We start from the raw sequence: 19,615 nt of genomic DNA, 5'->3' as shown, positions 1-19,615 counted from the left end.
GGAAACAAAGCATCCCCCAGAAAATCAGGTAAATTTATATTTAATAAATAAAATATATTTACATTATAAAACATGCTGTAAGATACATAAGCAACTTTCTCAAAAGAGGCCATATATGTGATAACATATTTAGAACACGGATATTTTTAAGAACACATGCACCAGTTTCACACAGGATTTTAAATGATAAAGCATTTTAAAGTGGTACTTTAACAATATATTTTTGAATGGAGCTTTGATTGAAAGGCTTTTCTGTAATCTGTACTGTCTTGCTCACTGTGTACTTAAAGAAGCCCTTTGGAAGAAAATTCCTGGGTTCATTCCTTGCCCCTCCATTCCTGATAGGAAATGAAGAGAACAAGGACAGGAAGTTAAATGCACAATCTTTGACAATAATTCTGGACTGGATAATACATTTTTAAATTATTGGCTATGGAGAAAGAAGACTAAAAAGGGAATTTTGAAATCATAGGCAATATATTTAGAATATAAATTTTGGGTGGTGTAATCTTAGTAAGTCTTTGGCCTGCTATATTGTTGTTGTTGCAGGAGGGACGGTGTTTCTTTGAAATCAAATGTAGTAAGATTTTCACTGTTAATAAAACCAAATTTGAACAACCAAACCATCATGGAAATGGATTTAATCGGGTTTCTGTAGCATATTCCAATCTTACTATCACAGAGAAAATTTTAAAAAACCCAAACACACATCACTCACAAAATCTAATAAAAAGCTAAACTTCATAGAACTTCTTATATTTTTTTATAGTTTGATCTTATTTATCATAAAAAGCCCTTCTAATATTATTCTTTGCCAGAAGGCAGTAAGCCTAAACAGTGAATATCCAGGCTGGGAAATAATCAAAGGGGTTTTTCTCACCTTTCTCCCCCTACGCTTTCTTGCTACATATGCTGTATTATAGGTTCTTCTACAACTATCAAATTTGCTCTTCAATTATCCATTCACTACCAACATTCACTAGATCCAGTGCAACGAACGGTTAAATATATGGAGGCCTTAATGACAGAAGCCCTAGAAGTCCATATATTAGCAGAAGGAGTCACTCCTCCTGAATGCCCCCTCCATACACCTCCCTCCCCTTGTCAGATTCCAAATGTGACTTCCTCAAAGTTTACCTTCAAAACTAATGACAGAGCTAGTGACCAAACTCAAATCCAAAACATATAGTAAAGATACTGATAGGTGGACAGACAGACCAGTAACTAACCCACCCACTGCCAGACATCATAGCTACATAATTCCAATAAAGAGATAAAAATGCCTGTACATACCTTGGCCAGCATAGCAAGATGCTGGTTCTGAACAATGGCAGTGCGATATGTAGCTAACCCCCCTTCCTCTAGGCTTGGAAACAGGTAGTACAAATGGACACTGCAAAGAAAAAATTCAAATAGACTCAACACTGATACATTTGCTATTAGAGTCTATACCAGTTACCTGCTGCTCTGTGGGATGCTGACAGCTCAATATGTTCTTTAATGGATGACACAGTTCCCTCCCCACCACAGAACTTCACCAGAGCTATGGTAAAAACTTGTTTGTTTTTAAACAGTATTGTGTAGATGATCTTTTTACAATTTAGCATACAATTTTTAACTACCTGAAATCACACATATGGTCACCTTCTCTGCAGATTTCAATGGTAGCTTGGACCTCTACAACAAAAAAAAAGCTGGGGCAAAACACTCAGTAGGAGCAGGCAATCTCTACGGTGAGAGAAAACAGCTTGATTCCAGACAGGCAAACACAGTAAGGAGACACCATTCAGTCAAATCTGGCCCAGGATGTAGGATTTTTAAAAAAATGCTTTTACAATACTATTTTTTTTAATTCCTCTGAAAAGTTTGGGTTTTTGTTTGTTTGTTTTTAAAGGCAAACCTCTGCCTGAAGCTACTGCAAACCAAACATTGCAACAGCGTGCACAAGAGCCTTATGATAGTGAAACTGCATAGTAACTGACTATACAAAAGTGAAATCAACTAGCCTATTTTTATCCAAAGTGACACAGCTGGAAAAATATAATTAATAGTATATCTAGTGAAAAATTCATTAGGAACAAACAAAATGGACTTTCAAAAGGCCTTTAATAAAGTAGTTCATGAAGTAATTAAGGAATTAATTTAAGGAATTTATGTACAATCATGAATTATAAATTGGCTAACAGTCAGTAAAAGAAAGTAGGGATTAAATCGTCCATCCAAGATTTGCAAAAGTGACTAGTGATTTTGGGTGCCTTAGTTTATGGGAGGCTAATCTCAAAGACCATGAGGAGGCAGGATCTTTAGAGTGTGTGTGCTTGGCACGTTCTGTAAAATTAACCCCCCCATGAGCTATCTCAAGATGGTCATGCAAAAATTAAAGTGTGACACCCTGTACCCACATATTCACCAGTTATATGACTATAATATGTTTTGTACTAACTATGCCTTGAGAGGTATCATTTGAAAAGTCAGGATCTGTTGAACATTACTATCCTGTTGAATTGTATGTACTACCATTGTAAGTGATGCCATTAAGTTTTGCATATGTGTTACTGAAATATGTTGTGAGTTTGGGAGATGCCCACAGTTAGCCTTGCAGTGGCAACAAAGGAGCAGCTAACACCTCCAAGTCAGATTAACACCAGGATTAGTCAGTCATGTGTTGATGGCCCATCAAGGAGAATCTACTCTCCCAGTGGACCCCTCTCGAAAACTCCTGAGAGAGCACATACAAGATGGGGACTGTCTAACCCCCGTGACACAGCGAGGATCTTTCCAGCACCTGGAAGAGAGTATAAAATGAGTGGCAATGACATCACCACTTCGCCTCCCTCATCTCAACACCTAGAAACAAGAACATTTGCAAGACAAAGGGAAGCTTCCTTGAACTGGGAAGAAGGGATGGTCCTAACTAGGCTTTCTAGTTGGTATGAATTATGAACTAAATTCTGCCTGAAACATCCAGTACGGTGAGGAAAAACTGCTTGATTCAAATCTTGCTTAGTCTGATAAAGTTTAGTATTTAGATTGTGATTTTATCTTTTATTTCTTATATAACCAACTCTGACCTCTATGCCAAACATTTATAATCACTTAAAATCTATCTTTCTGTAGTTAAGAAACTTATTTTAATGTTTTTTACCAGTTTGTCTAAGGTGCTTGAGGAATCTACTCAGATTACAAAGGCTGGGGCATGTCCACTACACTTTGAAGGAGTGGCAAACTAACTAATGAGCTTACACTGATCAAGAAGATCTTGAGCGGTGTAGGATGGTACATTTCTGGGGTACAAAGCTGGGGCTGGGGGGATTTGCTGGTGTCTCCCTGTGTATAGTTCACGAGTGACTGTGCGAGCCTGCAAGTAACTTTGGGTGTGCCTTCAAAGGCTAATGGCTATGTGGGAGCGAAGCTTGAAGGAGCTGCTTGTCACTAGCAGAGCAGTGTGAGAGGTACCCTGATACAGAGACTAAAAAGGGGACACAGCGGTCTCACAGTCCAGGTTGTACGCTGGAAGCTGTCACATACGCTGCCTAAAATCACTAGTCAGTTTTAAAAATCCGGGCCTCAATTTAACAAAAGGTTAACAGTGAGGTATCATAAGGTTCCACACAGTGATGTTTCACATATTCATCAGTGATCTGGAAAAGAGTGCAAAGAGCAAGATGGAAAAAATTGCAGATGACAAGAAATTATTTAAGTTAGTCAACAATAAAAACTGCTTAAGTGTTTTCCTCAACTGGGGCAAAAATTAGCTGAATGGGCCATACGATTGCTGAGATACTGACAAATGCAAGGTATCACATATTGGGAGGAATGATCTGAACTACTTTTGTTGAGTTCTTGTAATTATGTCAAATTAAAAAAAAATGTAAAAAAAGGATAAAGGTTTATATAGATAATAAAAACTTTCAATTACTTTAGAGAGGGTATTCTGGGCTACTGGAACACAGACATAGACACAAGTATGCAATATATCGCTGGAGAGGAAGAGGGATTGTTTCAGATCCCCTTCTAAAACATTTCTTTATTAGAGAATGATAATAAACTATACATCTAGAAGTTGCATATTTTAATGCACTACAGCAATAGCGTTTATGAGTGTGGTGTGGATTTCTCAGAAATGTCATTGTCGTTTCAGAGGTTTAACACTGAAAATGAAGGATTCGTCTCCAAGGTGGGGTAATGTGCTTTATGGGAGTGTGATTTCTAACGCATGCTCACATGTTGGACATTAATTGGCCTATAGACCCTGCTGATGCACACTAAAGGTTCTCTAGTGCACTTTAACACAGTACTATTTCAAACAGCACTACATTATAGCACTAATGTGCAAAACAATAATACTCCTTAGAAATAACAACCCCATAAAGCGTGATACCCCACTGCGTAGACAAGCCCAAAATGTACACTGAAATTTACATATAAATCCAAATATACAGGTTTGTAAGTCTCAGAGGATTGTGTACTATTAAACAGTAGTTTTTAAGCAGTAATACTAGGAATTTGTGTTCTATCACCAAAAAAATTTGCCTCCTCTCTCCTTCTAGAAAAGGCCACAGATTTTTAAAGTAAAGAAATAGATATTGACAGACACGTGGCCCATAATCCAGAGTAGCTGTTGGGTATCGAAGGATGGTTACAAAAGTGCAATTTTGTTATCCGTAATACCATGAGCTTTTTTAAAAGCCTCCCTTTAAGCACACTGACTACTTCCCTCTTAAAAATGGACTGACAAGGGCTCTGGAAAAGGATTTAAAATCTTTCACATTGAATGCTGATATTGCTGTTTGTCACAAATGACACTTTTCACCAAGCTAGCTGCCACTTGCACTAGGCTCAGCAAGTCCAGTTTGAGTATTTTTGTAATTTTCCAGTATGTACTACTTTCAGAAGAATCGGTTTAGCAAAATGGGGTGTGATTTTTGATGAACTGTGAATTTTGTTTTGTGTTATTATTTTCTAATGGTTTGTACATGAATGTAAATATATTCTTGAAAGACAAGATGCAAGCTGTGCCCCTAAGGACTGAGGTTTAGAGAATAATCCCCCTAAAAAATTCTACACATTCAATATTGCTTGTAAACACCACTCTCGAGATTAGAGGGGAAGAGATCAAGGGAAGGCACGGAAACAAAATGACACATTTAAAAATAATCTCTCTCCTTTTTATAAATTGGTTATAAGCTCTAAAGTATTTGGCCCAAGACAAGTTGATCTCCTACAGTTATGAGCAACTTCAAATAGCATTTGACAGGACAGAGACACTAGCCTTTCATCTTGTAATCTTACTCTTCACAGCGTCAGCATTGTAAGAGGCTTGAAAAGAAGTATACGCAGATGTGCGGCTCTTACAATCATTGCAAGGATACAGGACAGCAAATACACAGACTATCAAAACTTACACATTTGAAAGCGTAATACAGTTGAATGTTAAGGAAAAAATATATGAAATTTGATGAATAAGACACAATACAGAACTTTGTAGAAAAACTCCACACTTACCTAGTTAAAAATTCCACCACAGCATCTCCCAAAAATTCTAAACGTTCATTGTGGTTAATCCTGCAAAAGTGTTTTGAGATTTATTGTCAGTAACCCCAGTGAACTGTAGTTATTTGTACAGTATAGTTTAAGTTTTTTGGTGATCAGGAAGGGAAATGATCTTGCTGCTTTCCTATTTTGATACTTTCCTCTCGGATATATAACAATGAACATGTAGGTTATCAAACTCAGAACTGCTACCACAAGTCTTTGAATCTTCATAGATTATTTATCAGCATTTAACAGGGAGAGAGGAAGCAGAATTTCTGACTAGCAGCGTGTAATGGCATGCTGAGATCAGGCTGTTTGTGCTTTGCCATGGACACCAGGTGATTTAAAATAAATCACCAACCTTAGCTCTGTGCGCTGCTGGGGAGATGTCTATAATAAACAGAAACACCCCCTGGACCTGATGACTCTACAATGGATTTGTTGGTGCATCTCCAACTACATGGCAGTCTGTATGTGCTTTTATTTTTCACAGTCCCTTTAATGTCAAAGACAAGTGTCCTCTGACCCATTTTCTGAGATTTCCTTCAGGCTCTTAGAAGGACTTACTAGAACGGAAGAAGATACCTTCAAAGACTCTATCAAACTAATAAGAGCTATGTTCCCTCTCTTTTCCTCTCTTGCTCTCATTTTTTTTATTGCTTCTATGAGTGCTCTATCTTTTCTTTTTGCTTCCCCAAGCCCTCCCCCATTAACAGATTTATTAATAGGTAAGGGACAGAAAGCTTGGCAATACCAGCTGAATAAGATAGGGACCTAGTCTCAGTACAGTATCTCAAGCTGCTTAACTTTAAGCATGTGGAGTAGCCCCATTGATTTCGTAGGTCATGTCTGCAGAATCGAGGGGTAAGATACTGGTGGTTTCTTTCCAGAGGCCTCTTTTCAAGTGTCTGACAGCTTTTATTGCAATTTGTTCTTCCTCAAATTATTAAATCACTCATCTAACTTTTTAAAAAGCAGAACTTTGGTAGGGGTTCAAGCGCCAAGTACTATTTAAAAGCAAAGTGTTAGTTATACTATAACTTCTCTTTGTAGAGGCATAATGGCAAACAGAGCTGAGAAGTATGGATTTTCCAGTCCATTCAGCTGAGATAGGATAATTACTGAGTGATTTCCCTTTGAGAGAAGGAGTTAATTTTTGATGGATATTAGACCTATTCTTGAAAATATTATTTTATAATTGGGAGTACAATAGTGTAAATACACCAGAACTCAAAGAGCAATCTAAAGAGACTAGATTGAATCTTTAGGCTCAGCCCTGTGTTTGGGGACAGAGTGTAGCAGCACCATCCCATGGGGAGCGTCACTCAGAATCACAATTCCTCCTCTGCTGCTCTCACCTTGCCCCAAAGCAGGATGGGGATTGGAATAAGTTACAATAACCCTTTTAGGGTTGAATAGCGTATTGCTCCAGCATCACCTCATCCACTTGTTCGCAGGTGTTCCTGCTTCTTCCACCCACACCCAGAGCTGTACTCTGGGAGAGTCCTACATGGCTGTGAATGGAGGTAGAATCACAGAAACAGAGGGTTGGAAGGGAACTCGAGAGGTCTTCAAGTCTAGCCCCTACACTGAGGCAGGACTAAGTATATCTAGACCATCCTTGATGGGTTCTTATCCAATCTGTTCTTAAAAACCTCTAATGATGGCGATCCCACAACCTTCCTATTCCAGACCCTACCTACTCTTATAGTTAGATTTTTTTTTTTCTAATATCTAACCTTAACCTCCCGTGCTGCAGATTATGCCCATTGCTCCTTGGCCTGCCTTTAGTGGACAAGGAGAACAATTGAATATCATTCTCTTTTTTAACAGCCTTGAACATATTTGCAGACTGTTATCGGTCCTCCTCAGTCTTCATTTCTCATGACTAAACATGCCCAGTTTGTTTTACTTTTCCTCATAGGTCAGGTTTTCTAAACCTTTTATAATTTTTGTTGTTCTCCTCTGGATTCTCTCTAATTTGTTCACATCTTTCCTAATGTGCAGGGCCCAGAATTGGACTGCACTGAGTAGAGTGGGACAATTACCTCCCATGTCTTACTTATGACACTCCTGTTAACACATCCCGGAGTGATATTAGCCTTCTTAGCAACTGCATCACATTGTTGACTTATATTCAAATTTGTGATCCACTATAACCCTCAGATCTATTTCAGCAGTACCACCACATAGACATTTATTCTCCATTTTGTAGCCGTGCATTTAAGTTTTAAGTTTTCCTTCCCAAATTCAGTACTTTGCACTTGTCTTTTTTGAATCGTGTTGATTTCAGACTAATTTTCTAATTCTCTAATAGGTAGGATGACCCAAGTCTCTCTTACTCGCATATTGTTCTATGTTATTAATTTATATTGGGCCAAATTCTGTGTCACTCATGCTCATTTTGAGTGATACCTTACTTTATCAGTAGCCCTGTTGATTTCAATAGGACTATTCATGGAGTAAGATACTACTCACTATGAGTAAGGGTGGCACAGAATCTAGTTCCTGATCATTTTTTTAAGTACAGTGGAAAGTTTGTGCTATGCACATGCAGTAAAATAAATGTAGCATTTCGCTGTTCACCATTTGAGCTATCCGAACAGAAGTATTAATGATTCTTTAAGTTTTGTGGACTGAAGCAGATTTTCTTTAGGGGCTCTCGTAAATGTCTTGTTCACTAGATGCATTACAGAGCTGGTGCTTGGTTTTCTGTGCCTTTGTAAAAGGATGTTTTTGGCAAATGGTGGTTTTGCAAGCTCAGAGTAACACCCTTTTTAAAGACTTTTTCTACTCACCACTCTTGCTGTTCCTCTTTTTCGAAAAAGCCACTTGATTTTATTAAAAAACAGAAACAATATTTTTGGAGTGATTTTCCTTTCCTTGCACATGCATATAAATAAGTATGTGTACACACACACTTACTTCCCGACAGTTAGAAATCATCTGGCTGTTTTGTTACAAAGGTTATTAAGAAACTAGAGTTGAATTTTCATTTTTAGTTAACCTTCTAGGTCCAAGAAAAAGACTGATCCGCACACATTAGCATATAACTAAAATGCTGGAAGCAAAGTATTAGCTGCTTTCTTTACCTGGAAGGAGTCGGATCATCTTGCCCAAGGCGGGACATAATATTTATCAAGGTGTTTATTCCTGTAAAAATAAACAATGCTAAACAGTTATTAAAAATCATCACCAATTTCATTGAAGTAATTTCTTCGAACGTCACTTTGTATTTACCATGCAAGACTCTCACTCTGCATTTAAAAAACCATACAAACAAAAAATGCCATAGGGTCAATCAGAAAGCAGAAACACCACAGATCCAGAGTTAAATTACAGCAGGACATTTTTATTCAGGTATAATCCTTATAGGGACTAATGGCTAGCTAATGGCTGCCCACAGGAAACTGCTTTTACATTCATGGAGCCAGATATAAAGTCACAGAAAGGCCAGGCTCCAAATGAGATAGACCCCCACCCCCAACGTTGTATGAACAGACAATTTGTATTACTGCAGTTGCTTGTATTTAAGGGAGAAAGAAGTTGTGCAGCAGAGCCCACATATTCGACAGCTGCACTGCTTCCACGTTTCAGCAAGGATTTCATAGCAGTGTTACAAAGAGGTCTCATTAATGAGACTTCACAATTTTTATAAAATATACTTCAGTCGACTTATTGCATTATGAAAATATCAATAGATAGACTTGTCAAAAGTAAAACAAAGTATATTCTGTGATGTATTATCCTTGCTTATTTTGTCAGCTACTTGTTTGCTAATCTGTAAAATCCAATCATTCAGAATAGATCTCCCAGTAATTTATTATTATTATTTTTTAATTATTTGTATTACCATGTGCTCAAGCATTAGAAACTTCCACTAAAATTCTCTCCTAGAGGTAATCTTCACTGCCATGTTAGCTCAAGGTATAATCCTTGAGTGTTGCCCCTAATCTGACTCCCATGAACACACAAAACTCTCTAGCTCCAGGTAAGTGGTGCTTTAAACTCAAGATAGCTGGCCTTCAGGGGCAGGGAGAGATGTGTGTGTACACTCGAGTGTTATTGAAGCTCCAGCTAGTAGTGAAGTGTGGATGCAGCTACTTTGTACTGCTGACACAATCACTCACTGTGTCCACCGTCACTCCAGCTAGGCTAACTTCATTCACAGAGTTAACTTGAGCTAACGCTGCAGTGCAGACAAGCCCTCAGGAGAATATAGGTTGAACAAGCATCGATTAGGTGGCAGTTCTTCTTGGAGGTTAAGGATGGTGAGAGAGAAAACAATAATAGTGTAATTGCATACCCTTTTTCCTCATGTGCATGTGATGGACTTTTCGGTCTCCGTACTTGGGCTGTCGAATCCCACAGTTGGACAAGGAATTTCTTGCATGGTCCGGATTCATTCCGAAGTTTAGGTGATGGCTTGGATGAGTCATGGCAAGCTAGAAAGCAGCATGTGCAAGTCAAAAACTGGGTTAATCTTTGCAAACGCTAAGAGCAATGTTAGATTGGTAGCTGCTAACAACAGCTATTTCTCAGTTTGAAGACATGCTATGATGTGCTGTTGGCAATTAGTAACTGTGGTTCAAGCAATTAAAATGTAGGATGTACGACTTCAGATATGTCACGAAACACATCATTTATGCCTAGGGTTACCATATTCTGTGCCTCCAAATGGAGGACACTCCACGGCCCACGGCCCCGCCCCCAGCCCCGCCCATACCCCCACCCCAACCCCGCCCCCTCCCCAAAGTCTCCGCCCCCTCCCCTGCTTCCCGCGAACATTTGAGTCGCGGGAAGCCTGAAGCAGGTAAGGGGGGTGTGGGGGGAGGAGGCGCGGCCCAGGCTGGCCCCCGGCGGCTCCAGCCTGGGTCGGCTCGGGCCCTGGGGTGCCGGCCCCGGCCGACCACCCCCGGCCCGCCCAGCACTGCCGGCCCCCGGCGGCCCGGCGCACCCCCCGGCTCCCCGCGGGCCCGGCTCCCCGGCTCCCCGCGGGCCCGGCTCCCCGGCTCCCCGCCGGCCCGGCTGACCGGCTCCCAGCCCGGACCCCGGCCCGGCCCCGCGCCCCTGCGCCCCTGGTTCCCGGCCCTGCGCCCCTGGTTCCCGGCCCGGCACCATGCCCCCGGCCCCGCACCGCCGGCCCCGGCCGAGCACCACCCAGCCCTCCCGATTTTCCCGGACATGCCCGGCTTTTGGGGATTTCCCCCCGGACGGGGATTTGAGCCCCCAAAAGCCGGACATGTCCGGGAAAATCCGGACGTATGGTAACCCTATTTATGCCTGATCACCACTTAAACTAATTAACTTTCAAAAGCTTTTTAAAGAAATAAATTCGTTTTTGAAAGAAAAGAAAATCTGAAATGTCAATTTGCCCTAAAATGTTTTGCTTGCTAACTTGGCTGAACTATGTTAAACAATATGAAGATTTGCTTAGTACAGAAAACATGAAATCTAATACAATTACTACATGAATGTATCTATATACCGCAATACCACTTCAAGCATTTGTAACTCAATACAAATATGTAAAGTATCAATAAGGAGAGCTTCATCTTTTTTTAGTAAAAGAGAGATGATTGAATTTTTGCTCACCAAAGGCCAGACTCTGCTACTCTTGCTCACAATGAATAGCCCTTTACTCTCATTGCCTTTGCTGGGACCCTTCTCAGAGCAACGTATTAGTGAAGGCGAATAGGAGTGGCAGACTTGAGCTCTATATTTAGTTTGTACTGTAAGCACTACCAGGAGCTTGCATCTTTGCTGCTATCACTTTATAAAGGGCAGCAGAAATGGGAGGTGTCAGTAGCAATTAATACAGCAAAGACAAAGACTTAGGCCCCAATCCTGCATATGAGAATTGTTAGCAGCCCCATTGCGTTAAAATGGGACTACTTATATGCAGAAAGTTATTCAGGAAATATTTGTAGGATTAGGGCCTTCGATGCTGAACTAAAAGCTTCTAAACAGCTCCTTTGCCCACTTCATTCAAACAAAGCTTATTTTAACTATTGTCAGACCGAATTGTTATTCAACTTACAGCATTTCCCCCAAAATCCTTGTTAAATACCTAATTAGCACTAACTACAGTTTGCCAAACCTATCCCTCTAAAACACTTACTCCTCTAAAATAGAACACACTAAAACTTATTAGAATGGTTAAAACAAAAACACACGAAACACCCCCCAGCCTCTCTTCTCTGTCAGGTCTTTAAATGCATACTGTATGATGAAACATACATCATCACTGGGAGATTACATATTTGTATATTTGGCATCCTATGCACAGTTATTTAAATGGTGAAATATAAATCTCACTAGGGACTCTCTCTCCTGGAACAAATTCTTAGCTATTCAATAAGCATGCATAAGGATCAAGCCTAGATAAAGTGCCTCTGTGCATTTAGTGTGATTTATGTTGGTGCACCTTGTCTTATGCTTTCCCTCATTATTGATAACTTATTTGCTTTTTGCTTCAAGTGTTCTATCATGGCAGTTAGTAGGTTTTTATGGATGGATTTTCTTTTATATACTCTTTAACTCTAAAACCCAGGAAATTCAAAAAAAACTATGCTCATAATTAAGCATAGAACCCATCCCCTCTATGCTCAAACTAATCTGGTTTGTACAAGGAGTACAAAGCATTTGAGAATGTTTTTATTAACAATTCTTGAGTCATTATATGTAAAAAAACAAAAAAAAGTGAAGCACCTAAATTTTAGCAATTAAATTTGAAATTATATATAAAATACACTTTTTGCACTAAAATAGGTTGATAAACACAGATCTACTTACTTATTTTTGCCCTTTCATTTAGATCTGCAATAGACAGTTTTTGCTGAGAGAGGCCCAGTGTGCAAAAATGCACTTGCACAACTGATTGATCATGCAACACGGAAGTATTAAAACCCCAAAAGAAACACTACTTCTCTCTTTCACTTCGTAACAGTGAACAACAAACACCTGTAGGTCTGAAGAGACATCTGTCTGTTCATAGCTTTGAACACAAAGGATTCTTTATGAAATAATAAACTACAAAATAGTACAAGGCAAAATTTACAGACATCTGCAGTATGACACTGGTTTTTCAGAACTCGGCAAGTAAAGGAACGCACTAAGTAATAAAAATATAATCTTGCATTCGTATATAATGCTTTTCATCCTGCAGGATTTCATGATTTACAAACCACAAGCAGTGGAAACCTGATTTTACAGATTCTCACAGGACATCTGGAACCTTTTTAAGATCAGAGGTGCAAATAATCAGGTGCTTCCCAATATCAGCAATACACCTCATTTCTCCAGTTAGTGGGTTCAGCAGGATTTACACACATAAGCCTACCTATCTTGGGGACAATGGTCATGCTGCAGCTCTCCTCACCTTGCTCCACAGAAGCAGAGCTTCAGTCCTCCAGAACTCAAAAGGCAAATTAGTATGTAATTTGTCTTTTGGCATTTCTTACCTGTAGCAAGCATCGGTCTTGAAAAGTGTAGCCTATCAACTTGTCCAAATGCATCAGACATTGATGGTAGCGAATATGGTGGGTGAGAACAGGAAGCATCATTGCATGCTAGGAAAATAATTGCAATGAGGAAAACTATGCATTTACAAAACACAGAGAACCCAACTGAGTAACCATCAAACACACAAAGAAGTTTAGCTTGTTATGACACAAATTTTACTTTTTTTTGATTTACATGAGAAATAAACTAAAAATAATAATGACCTTATGCCCTTTAATGAATATAACTCGTCTTCTACTGAAGTACTTTGTTGGGTGGAAAGATTCTTTTGTTGCATATTGCTGAATATATCAAAGCGTATCAAGGTAAAGTCAAGAAGTGGCAAAACATTACATGGCCATCTGACACTTGCTACAATATGCACACTTTGATTAGTACGAAAAAAAAGACTCAAGGCCAGGTTAGACCTCTGACATAATTTTAAAGTATAATATTTCATAAACCACCAAGATGAGGAAAAGTCATTTTATACCACTTGTCACTTGGGATAATAGGGTCACAAGGGTATCCGGTTTTTGATGAACCCCTCATTTCTGGCCCCACCCCTGACCTCCCGCACCACAAAAAACGCTCTGGGTAATATTTTCAAAACTGAAATGGGAGTTAGGTGTCCAAATCCCAGTGGCTTTCAATAAGGGTAGGATTCTTAAGTGCACTTTGAAAATCTCCCCGTTTATACACTTTTCTAAGCATTGGTTCGAGACTAGAGATCTGGGGAAAATAATTGATAACTGAACAAGTAGCACAGTTTACCCTATTCTATTATGCCAACAGTAAAATTCTTATGGAAGAATAAGAAATATAAGATTTACAGTGGCTAAATCATAATATGTAATTTAAAATCATACTTTATATATGCATGTGAAATAATGAATGCTTTTACGATATGCAATATAAAATTATAATTCCTATTGTAATTAGCAAAATCAAGTTTAAGTATTCATAGAAACAAGACTTATTTGAAGATGAAATCTGAAAATTATCCATGTATCACTTCACAATGAATGCAAAGCGTATGATTAAAGGGAAATGTATAGTAGAAAATTAGTTAAGCATGTATAATAGGTCATGTAATTTATGGGGTTGAGTGTCTTTGTGGATTTTGGTATGTTGGTGAAACTGAGCTCTGTCACAGAGTAAGAACTGGTGAACATAACAGTGCTATGAGATTATAAGGATTACCTTTTGTTGAAAAGAGCATAAGATTGCATTTGAGGTTTTTTTTTTTTTTTAGAAATGTGGGTTAACATTGCAGATGTGATGACTGGTAAGAACTATATTACTGGGAAGTGAAAACACTGTTGCTGAATAGAATTAGATTTAAGTGAATTTCTAGTATTTAAATTAAAATCCAATACTGTTAGTAGTTTCTCTCATAACAACCTCGGGAGAGGGGGAACGACCCCCAACTATATGTTCTATAACTGTGCTTCTTGTGCATCTTCCTTCTTGACCACTTAATCAAAAATAAATCATCTCAAGGACCAGTGACACATGCCCACCAGTTCACTATTTCTCTGCATTTTCTGTCCACTGTAGTAGCCTTCTAGGCACCCAGAATGATTACATCGGGGAATTAGTGCACAGACCACAGTTTTAATACTATTTGTACACTGCAAGCAGTATGTTTGGCCCAGTTTGTAGTACGGATATATCAACATTTTAGATTTTTATTGAGAAGTTCAACTAGTAAGGAATTGGTCTATTTCAGACAATAAACATGAGGTACACAGAAAGTCTTTATTTAGACTCTTGTAATTATATTGACAAAGTGTTGTTTTCCTGACACCAAATATGTGATTAATTTGATTAATATCTGTCAGATAGGATTATGGCTATTTAACATTCCCAATTCTTTTTAGGGGAACACTTCCCAACCCCTCCTTCCCCATAAAAAACAACTTAAAAACTGCATTAGGCAAATTAATGGATACTGAAGAAATATGGTCTCTTCTGGAACTATAGCATTATAGGCAGGAGAGCCATTACACCATCTGATTAAAGCTATTTTGGGTATAAAAATGATTCTTTGTAAGTAATAATTTAATAGCAGCAAAGATGATGTGCCCTCCACCTGCCCAATAATTTTGAATTACTTCACACAGAACAGAGCCATTTTAATCAGAGCACTTCACTCCTTCTCTCCCTGTTTGCAAGTGCTTCATTTTGGAAAATGCCAACACTGGTATTATACTTTGTGCAACAGAGTGATTTAAAATTATTAGAGTACTTCAATGTTTATAAAAATAATTTTGATCTTCTAAACTACAGAGCTTTTAAGAATTAAAGCAAACCAATAATTTTAAATCGCTCTGCATTAAGTCTGCCTGCAGAATTGATTTACATTCATTTAGTTTTTATTCTAATCTGGCAAAAAGCATATCTGAAAAACAGCAACAGCAATCTTTCATTTTAAAGATGCATAGTTTAGTCTCCTTATGACCTCTCAAAGAAATCCAAAGAATTGACTAGTCTAATTTATTGTTTTAGATGTACAAAACAATATGTGAAATTATGTTTTATACTCATTGCTCTTTGGTGATTTGCTATCCTTCAACAATTAAAGAAAACAAGAATGTCTAATAAGACATTATAAGATAAATTGTAAAAAAATTTACTAAAGAGATAAACAAATCAGTTTCTAAACTTTCAAATTAAGAAATATATGCACAGTTTGTCTTAAAGTGTAGCAACAAATATATTAGATAACAAAAGTTAGAATAAACTCACAAATTCCTATAAATATGGGATGGTACACTGCGCTGGTATGCTGTTTCAGACCTATAAACAGTACTGGCATCAAAAAGAAGTCTTAGATGGAAGAGAAATTATTTTTGACTGGGTTTGGGATTTAAATATTCATCTTCCATCAAGACTGCTCCTTACGCTTTGCCAGGAAGAGATAAGTTGAGATGATATGGGTTCAATACAATCATAGGATTCTTAACTATACATTTGTCACACTGTATGCAATGTCTGATTAGCATTATACAATGCTAGGTTAACATTAATTAAACCTGGAAACACTGAGCCTTGAATTAGCATCTTTGAAACAAAGTTCACTGGATTTATTTGTGTGTGTTGGATTATTAGCCTTTGTGTCAGTATTCATGGACTCTGTCATGTCCCTTGCTCTGGGATAGAACTCTTTTTTTTTTTAATGCATCTTTCAAATATATTACTTCTGGGCACATTCTTTTTTTTTTTTTCCCAATCTAAAGGTTAAAAAAAGTTGTGGTTTGTGTGTTTTTCCACTTTAATATACAACAGAGTTTAAATTCTCCTTGAAGATATGATTTAAAAAAAAGAGGGTTTATAAAAAAGGCCAATTTACTGACCAACAAGCCCTGAAAACTCAAAGTTAGTCTCTTCTTCGGTCTTTTTTACATTGGGGTTTTATCCTGGTTACAGTCATTGTCAGGCACCAGCGTAGCTGTACAACTGCTATAAGCCACAATTTGCACCAGCACAGATTACCCTTGTTTCATTCAGGGGTAAGTGCCACCTGTACAAATAGCACTGTCTATACCAGTGCAATAATACCAGTGACGGTTCACTATAATGTAACAGGGGCAACCCCTGTGTAGCTAAGGCCTTAACATTGCAAAATTAGGAGACATTAATCTGCTGTCTATTAACTAACAAAAGAAACTGATTTCAGGAGGGATAGCTAATAATTAATTATCTCTAATAATCACCTGGCAGACATCAGAACGAATACCGGTTTTCCAGAATCCTTGGCTGCTTAACTCCACTGTCACTTCTCGTCTCATTGTGTTTTTCTGCCTGATTTTCTGTAGCGCTTCCTAGAAAGGGAGGGAATGGTGCAACTGTGAGAAACTTTCTACAACAAAGCAATATGAAACCAAATGTGGGCATGAAAAACGGACATTAGGGTGTTAGGATTGTGTATTTGAGAATGGGTTTTATTTATTTATTTATTTATTTGTAAAGCGCACTTTCAGAGAGCAATTTTTAAACCTAAATCTTGTAATTATCTCCACCCGCCCCTTGGTAATGATGTAAGCTGGGGTGGCCTGGATGCCCACAAGTATGACGAAAGGCTGCATGTGGCTCAGTCTCCTTATCCTGATAAGCTGCAGGGTGAGGACAAAGCTGACTAATCACAGGTTTTTGCTGAAGATGAAATGAACAAAGCCATTCCTATGCATCTATTGAGTGAGATATAAGCAAGTATAAGCAAATGCCATTTCTCTCTAGGAATTCCTGACATCTGATATTCCATCACAAGGCTTGGGTGAGAAACAACCAACACTTCATTCATGCGGGTAAGAGACAGACCTTTATTATCTAGCCCCAGTCACCTTATAACGGATCTGGGTTAAACGTCAATACCTCTCCTATGGAACAGGGGGTCAGTATCCACTGATACCAGAGGCTCCTACTATGAAATCTACCCTCTTTATTCCAACCATTAAAACTGCACTGCCTTGACCTTGAGAAGTTGGTCTTCTGCAGGCAGTTTATTTCTGTTTCTGAAAAACGGCAAGGGCACCTACAGCCTTGGATAGGAGTCCCTTTTATTTTTTGTATAAATCAGAAGAAATAAATAGAATAAATAATCCAGTATGTTATAGGGTCTCTTAGTCTGAATGTAGGTCCTGATACTGTAAGTGTCCCCATGAGTATGTCGACTCCCACACATATCATGTGACAATGGGAAACAGTCACTGCATATTTTCTTCTAATTGAGAACAAGGAACTTTACTGGAATAAAGGACTAAAGATAAAAGTGACATCTCTCCTCTCTCTATGCTTCACTGAAGGGCCCCTGCTGAGAACTTCCCCCTCCCTGCTGCCTGCTTCAGTTTTAAGGAAACTATACATAGCTCTTTAGGGCACAGACACTCTCTTTGTTTTGAGTTTCTACAGGGTCTAGCACAGAGGTGGGCAAACTATAGCCTGTGGGTCACATCCAGCCTGTGGGACCCTCATGCCCAGCCCCTGAGATCCTGGCCCAGGAGGCTAGCCCACAGCCCCTCCCCAGCTGTTCCCCCTTCCGCGCAGCCTCAGCTCACTGCGCCACTGGCAGCGCAATGCTCTGGGCGGCGGGACTGCGAGCTCCTGGGGCAGCGCAGCTACAGAGCCTGGCCTGACCTGGTGCTCTGTGCTACGCGGTGGCGTGGCTGGCTCCAGCCGGGCGGCACAGCTGTAGCGCTGCCAGCCATCAGTGACCCAGGCAGCGCAGAAAGGGGGCGGGAGGGCTGGATAGAGTGCAGGGGAGTTCGGGGTGGTGGTCAGGGAGCGAGGGTGTGGATAGGGGTCGGGGCGGTCAGAGGGCAGGAAACAGTGTGGTTGAATGGGGGCAGGGATCCTGGGGGGGGCAGTCAGGAAGGGGGGGTTGGATGGGGGGTGGAGGGCAGTCAAGGGCAGGGGTTCTGGGGACAGTCAGGGGTCAGGGAGAAGGGGTGGTTGGATGGGGCAGGGGTCCCGGGGGACAGTCAGGAATGAGAGGAGGGGTTGGATGGGCAGGGGGCAGTCAGGGGACAGGGAGCGTGTATGTGTGTGTGGATGGGTCAGGAGTCCCGGGGGGGGACGTCAGGGAACGGGGGGGTTGGATGGGGCAGGAGTCTGGGGTGGGGGTGGGGCGTCAGGGGGTGAGAAGCAGGTGGGGTCAGGCCACGCTTGGCTGTTTGAAGAGGCACAGCCTCCCCTAACTGGCCCTCCATACAATTTACAAATGTTGCCCTCCGGCCAAAAAGTTTGCCCACCCCGGTCTAGCACAAAGGGTTCCTCCTGGTCCATGACTGAAACTCCTAGACACCACCTCAATACAAATAATGACCTAGCATCCCGTAATCACATTGAAATTAATGGCATAATGAGCAGGTGTGTATGAGGCCCTGTTCCTTTGGGCCCAAATCCAAATGCCAATGGGCTGTGGACAGAGGCCATAAATTGTACACTCTTTAGGGGTAGGCTCTATAAGGTCTTCTAGGCTTTAATACCATGCATATCAGTACCATGCATATCAGTGCATCATCAGTGCCCAATTTAGTACCATGCATATCAGTGCATCATCAGTGCCCAATTCTGAATACATTTTTTCTCTCTTTTTTTTTTTTTTTTTAAATTCACATGCCAATTACAGCAGCCTGCCAGCTCCTACTAAATTACTGATGAGGTCCTCAGTGTCACAAAGTGGGAGCACACTACCGCAAAGTTTCTGCCTAAGAACTGTTTTCAATACATCTTTCTTATGACAGACAATTACTTTAGGAAACCATCATCCTGGATGATACAATCTAGAAACAAAGGTCTACACACTACAAGAAGTGATAAATGTCAAAGGAGCACTTCATTTTTGCAGAAAAAATGCAATCACCCCCACGCCCTCTCTGCTACTGTTTTAAGAATAACTCACCATTATTCCCTAATGAGAGACATTTTTAATAAAAAGTTCTAGCCTTCCATTTGTTCTCCCCTGCAGTGATGAAAGCTACAGTAAAGATAAAAGTAATCTATTTCAGTGGGAAAAGCATTCCTCCTTAAAATTATGACATAGATAACTTTTAACACTGTGGTACTTCCCATT

General features: G+C 39.7%; 1 protein-coding gene across 1 annotated transcript in view; it reads right to left on the bottom strand.

Annotated features, from left to right (window-relative positions):
• DROSHA (drosha ribonuclease III) overlaps positions 1 to 19,615 on the bottom strand; it is a 105,584-nt gene that overhangs the window by 38,240 nt on the left and 47,729 nt on the right. Inside the window, exons 16-21 of the mRNA XM_054017550.1 lie at positions 16,758 to 16,865; positions 12,999 to 13,106; positions 9,842 to 9,980; positions 8,628 to 8,688; positions 5,506 to 5,565; positions 1,294 to 1,393 (exon numbers count right to left, since the gene is read on the bottom strand). Coding sequence (XP_053873525.1) covers positions 1,294 to 1,393; positions 5,506 to 5,565; positions 8,628 to 8,688; positions 9,842 to 9,980; positions 12,999 to 13,106; positions 16,758 to 16,865 — 576 coding nt within the window. The remainder of the gene's footprint in view (positions 1 to 1,293; positions 1,394 to 5,505; positions 5,566 to 8,627; positions 8,689 to 9,841; positions 9,981 to 12,998; positions 13,107 to 16,757; positions 16,866 to 19,615) is intronic.

Source organism: Malaclemys terrapin, chromosome 2 (assembly GCF_027887155.1).
Source record: "Malaclemys terrapin pileata isolate rMalTer1 chromosome 2, rMalTer1.hap1, whole genome shotgun sequence".
Taxonomy (NCBI): Eukaryota; Metazoa; Chordata; order Testudines; family Emydidae; genus Malaclemys; species Malaclemys terrapin.
This window is presented reverse-complemented; position numbering and strand designations above follow the sequence as displayed.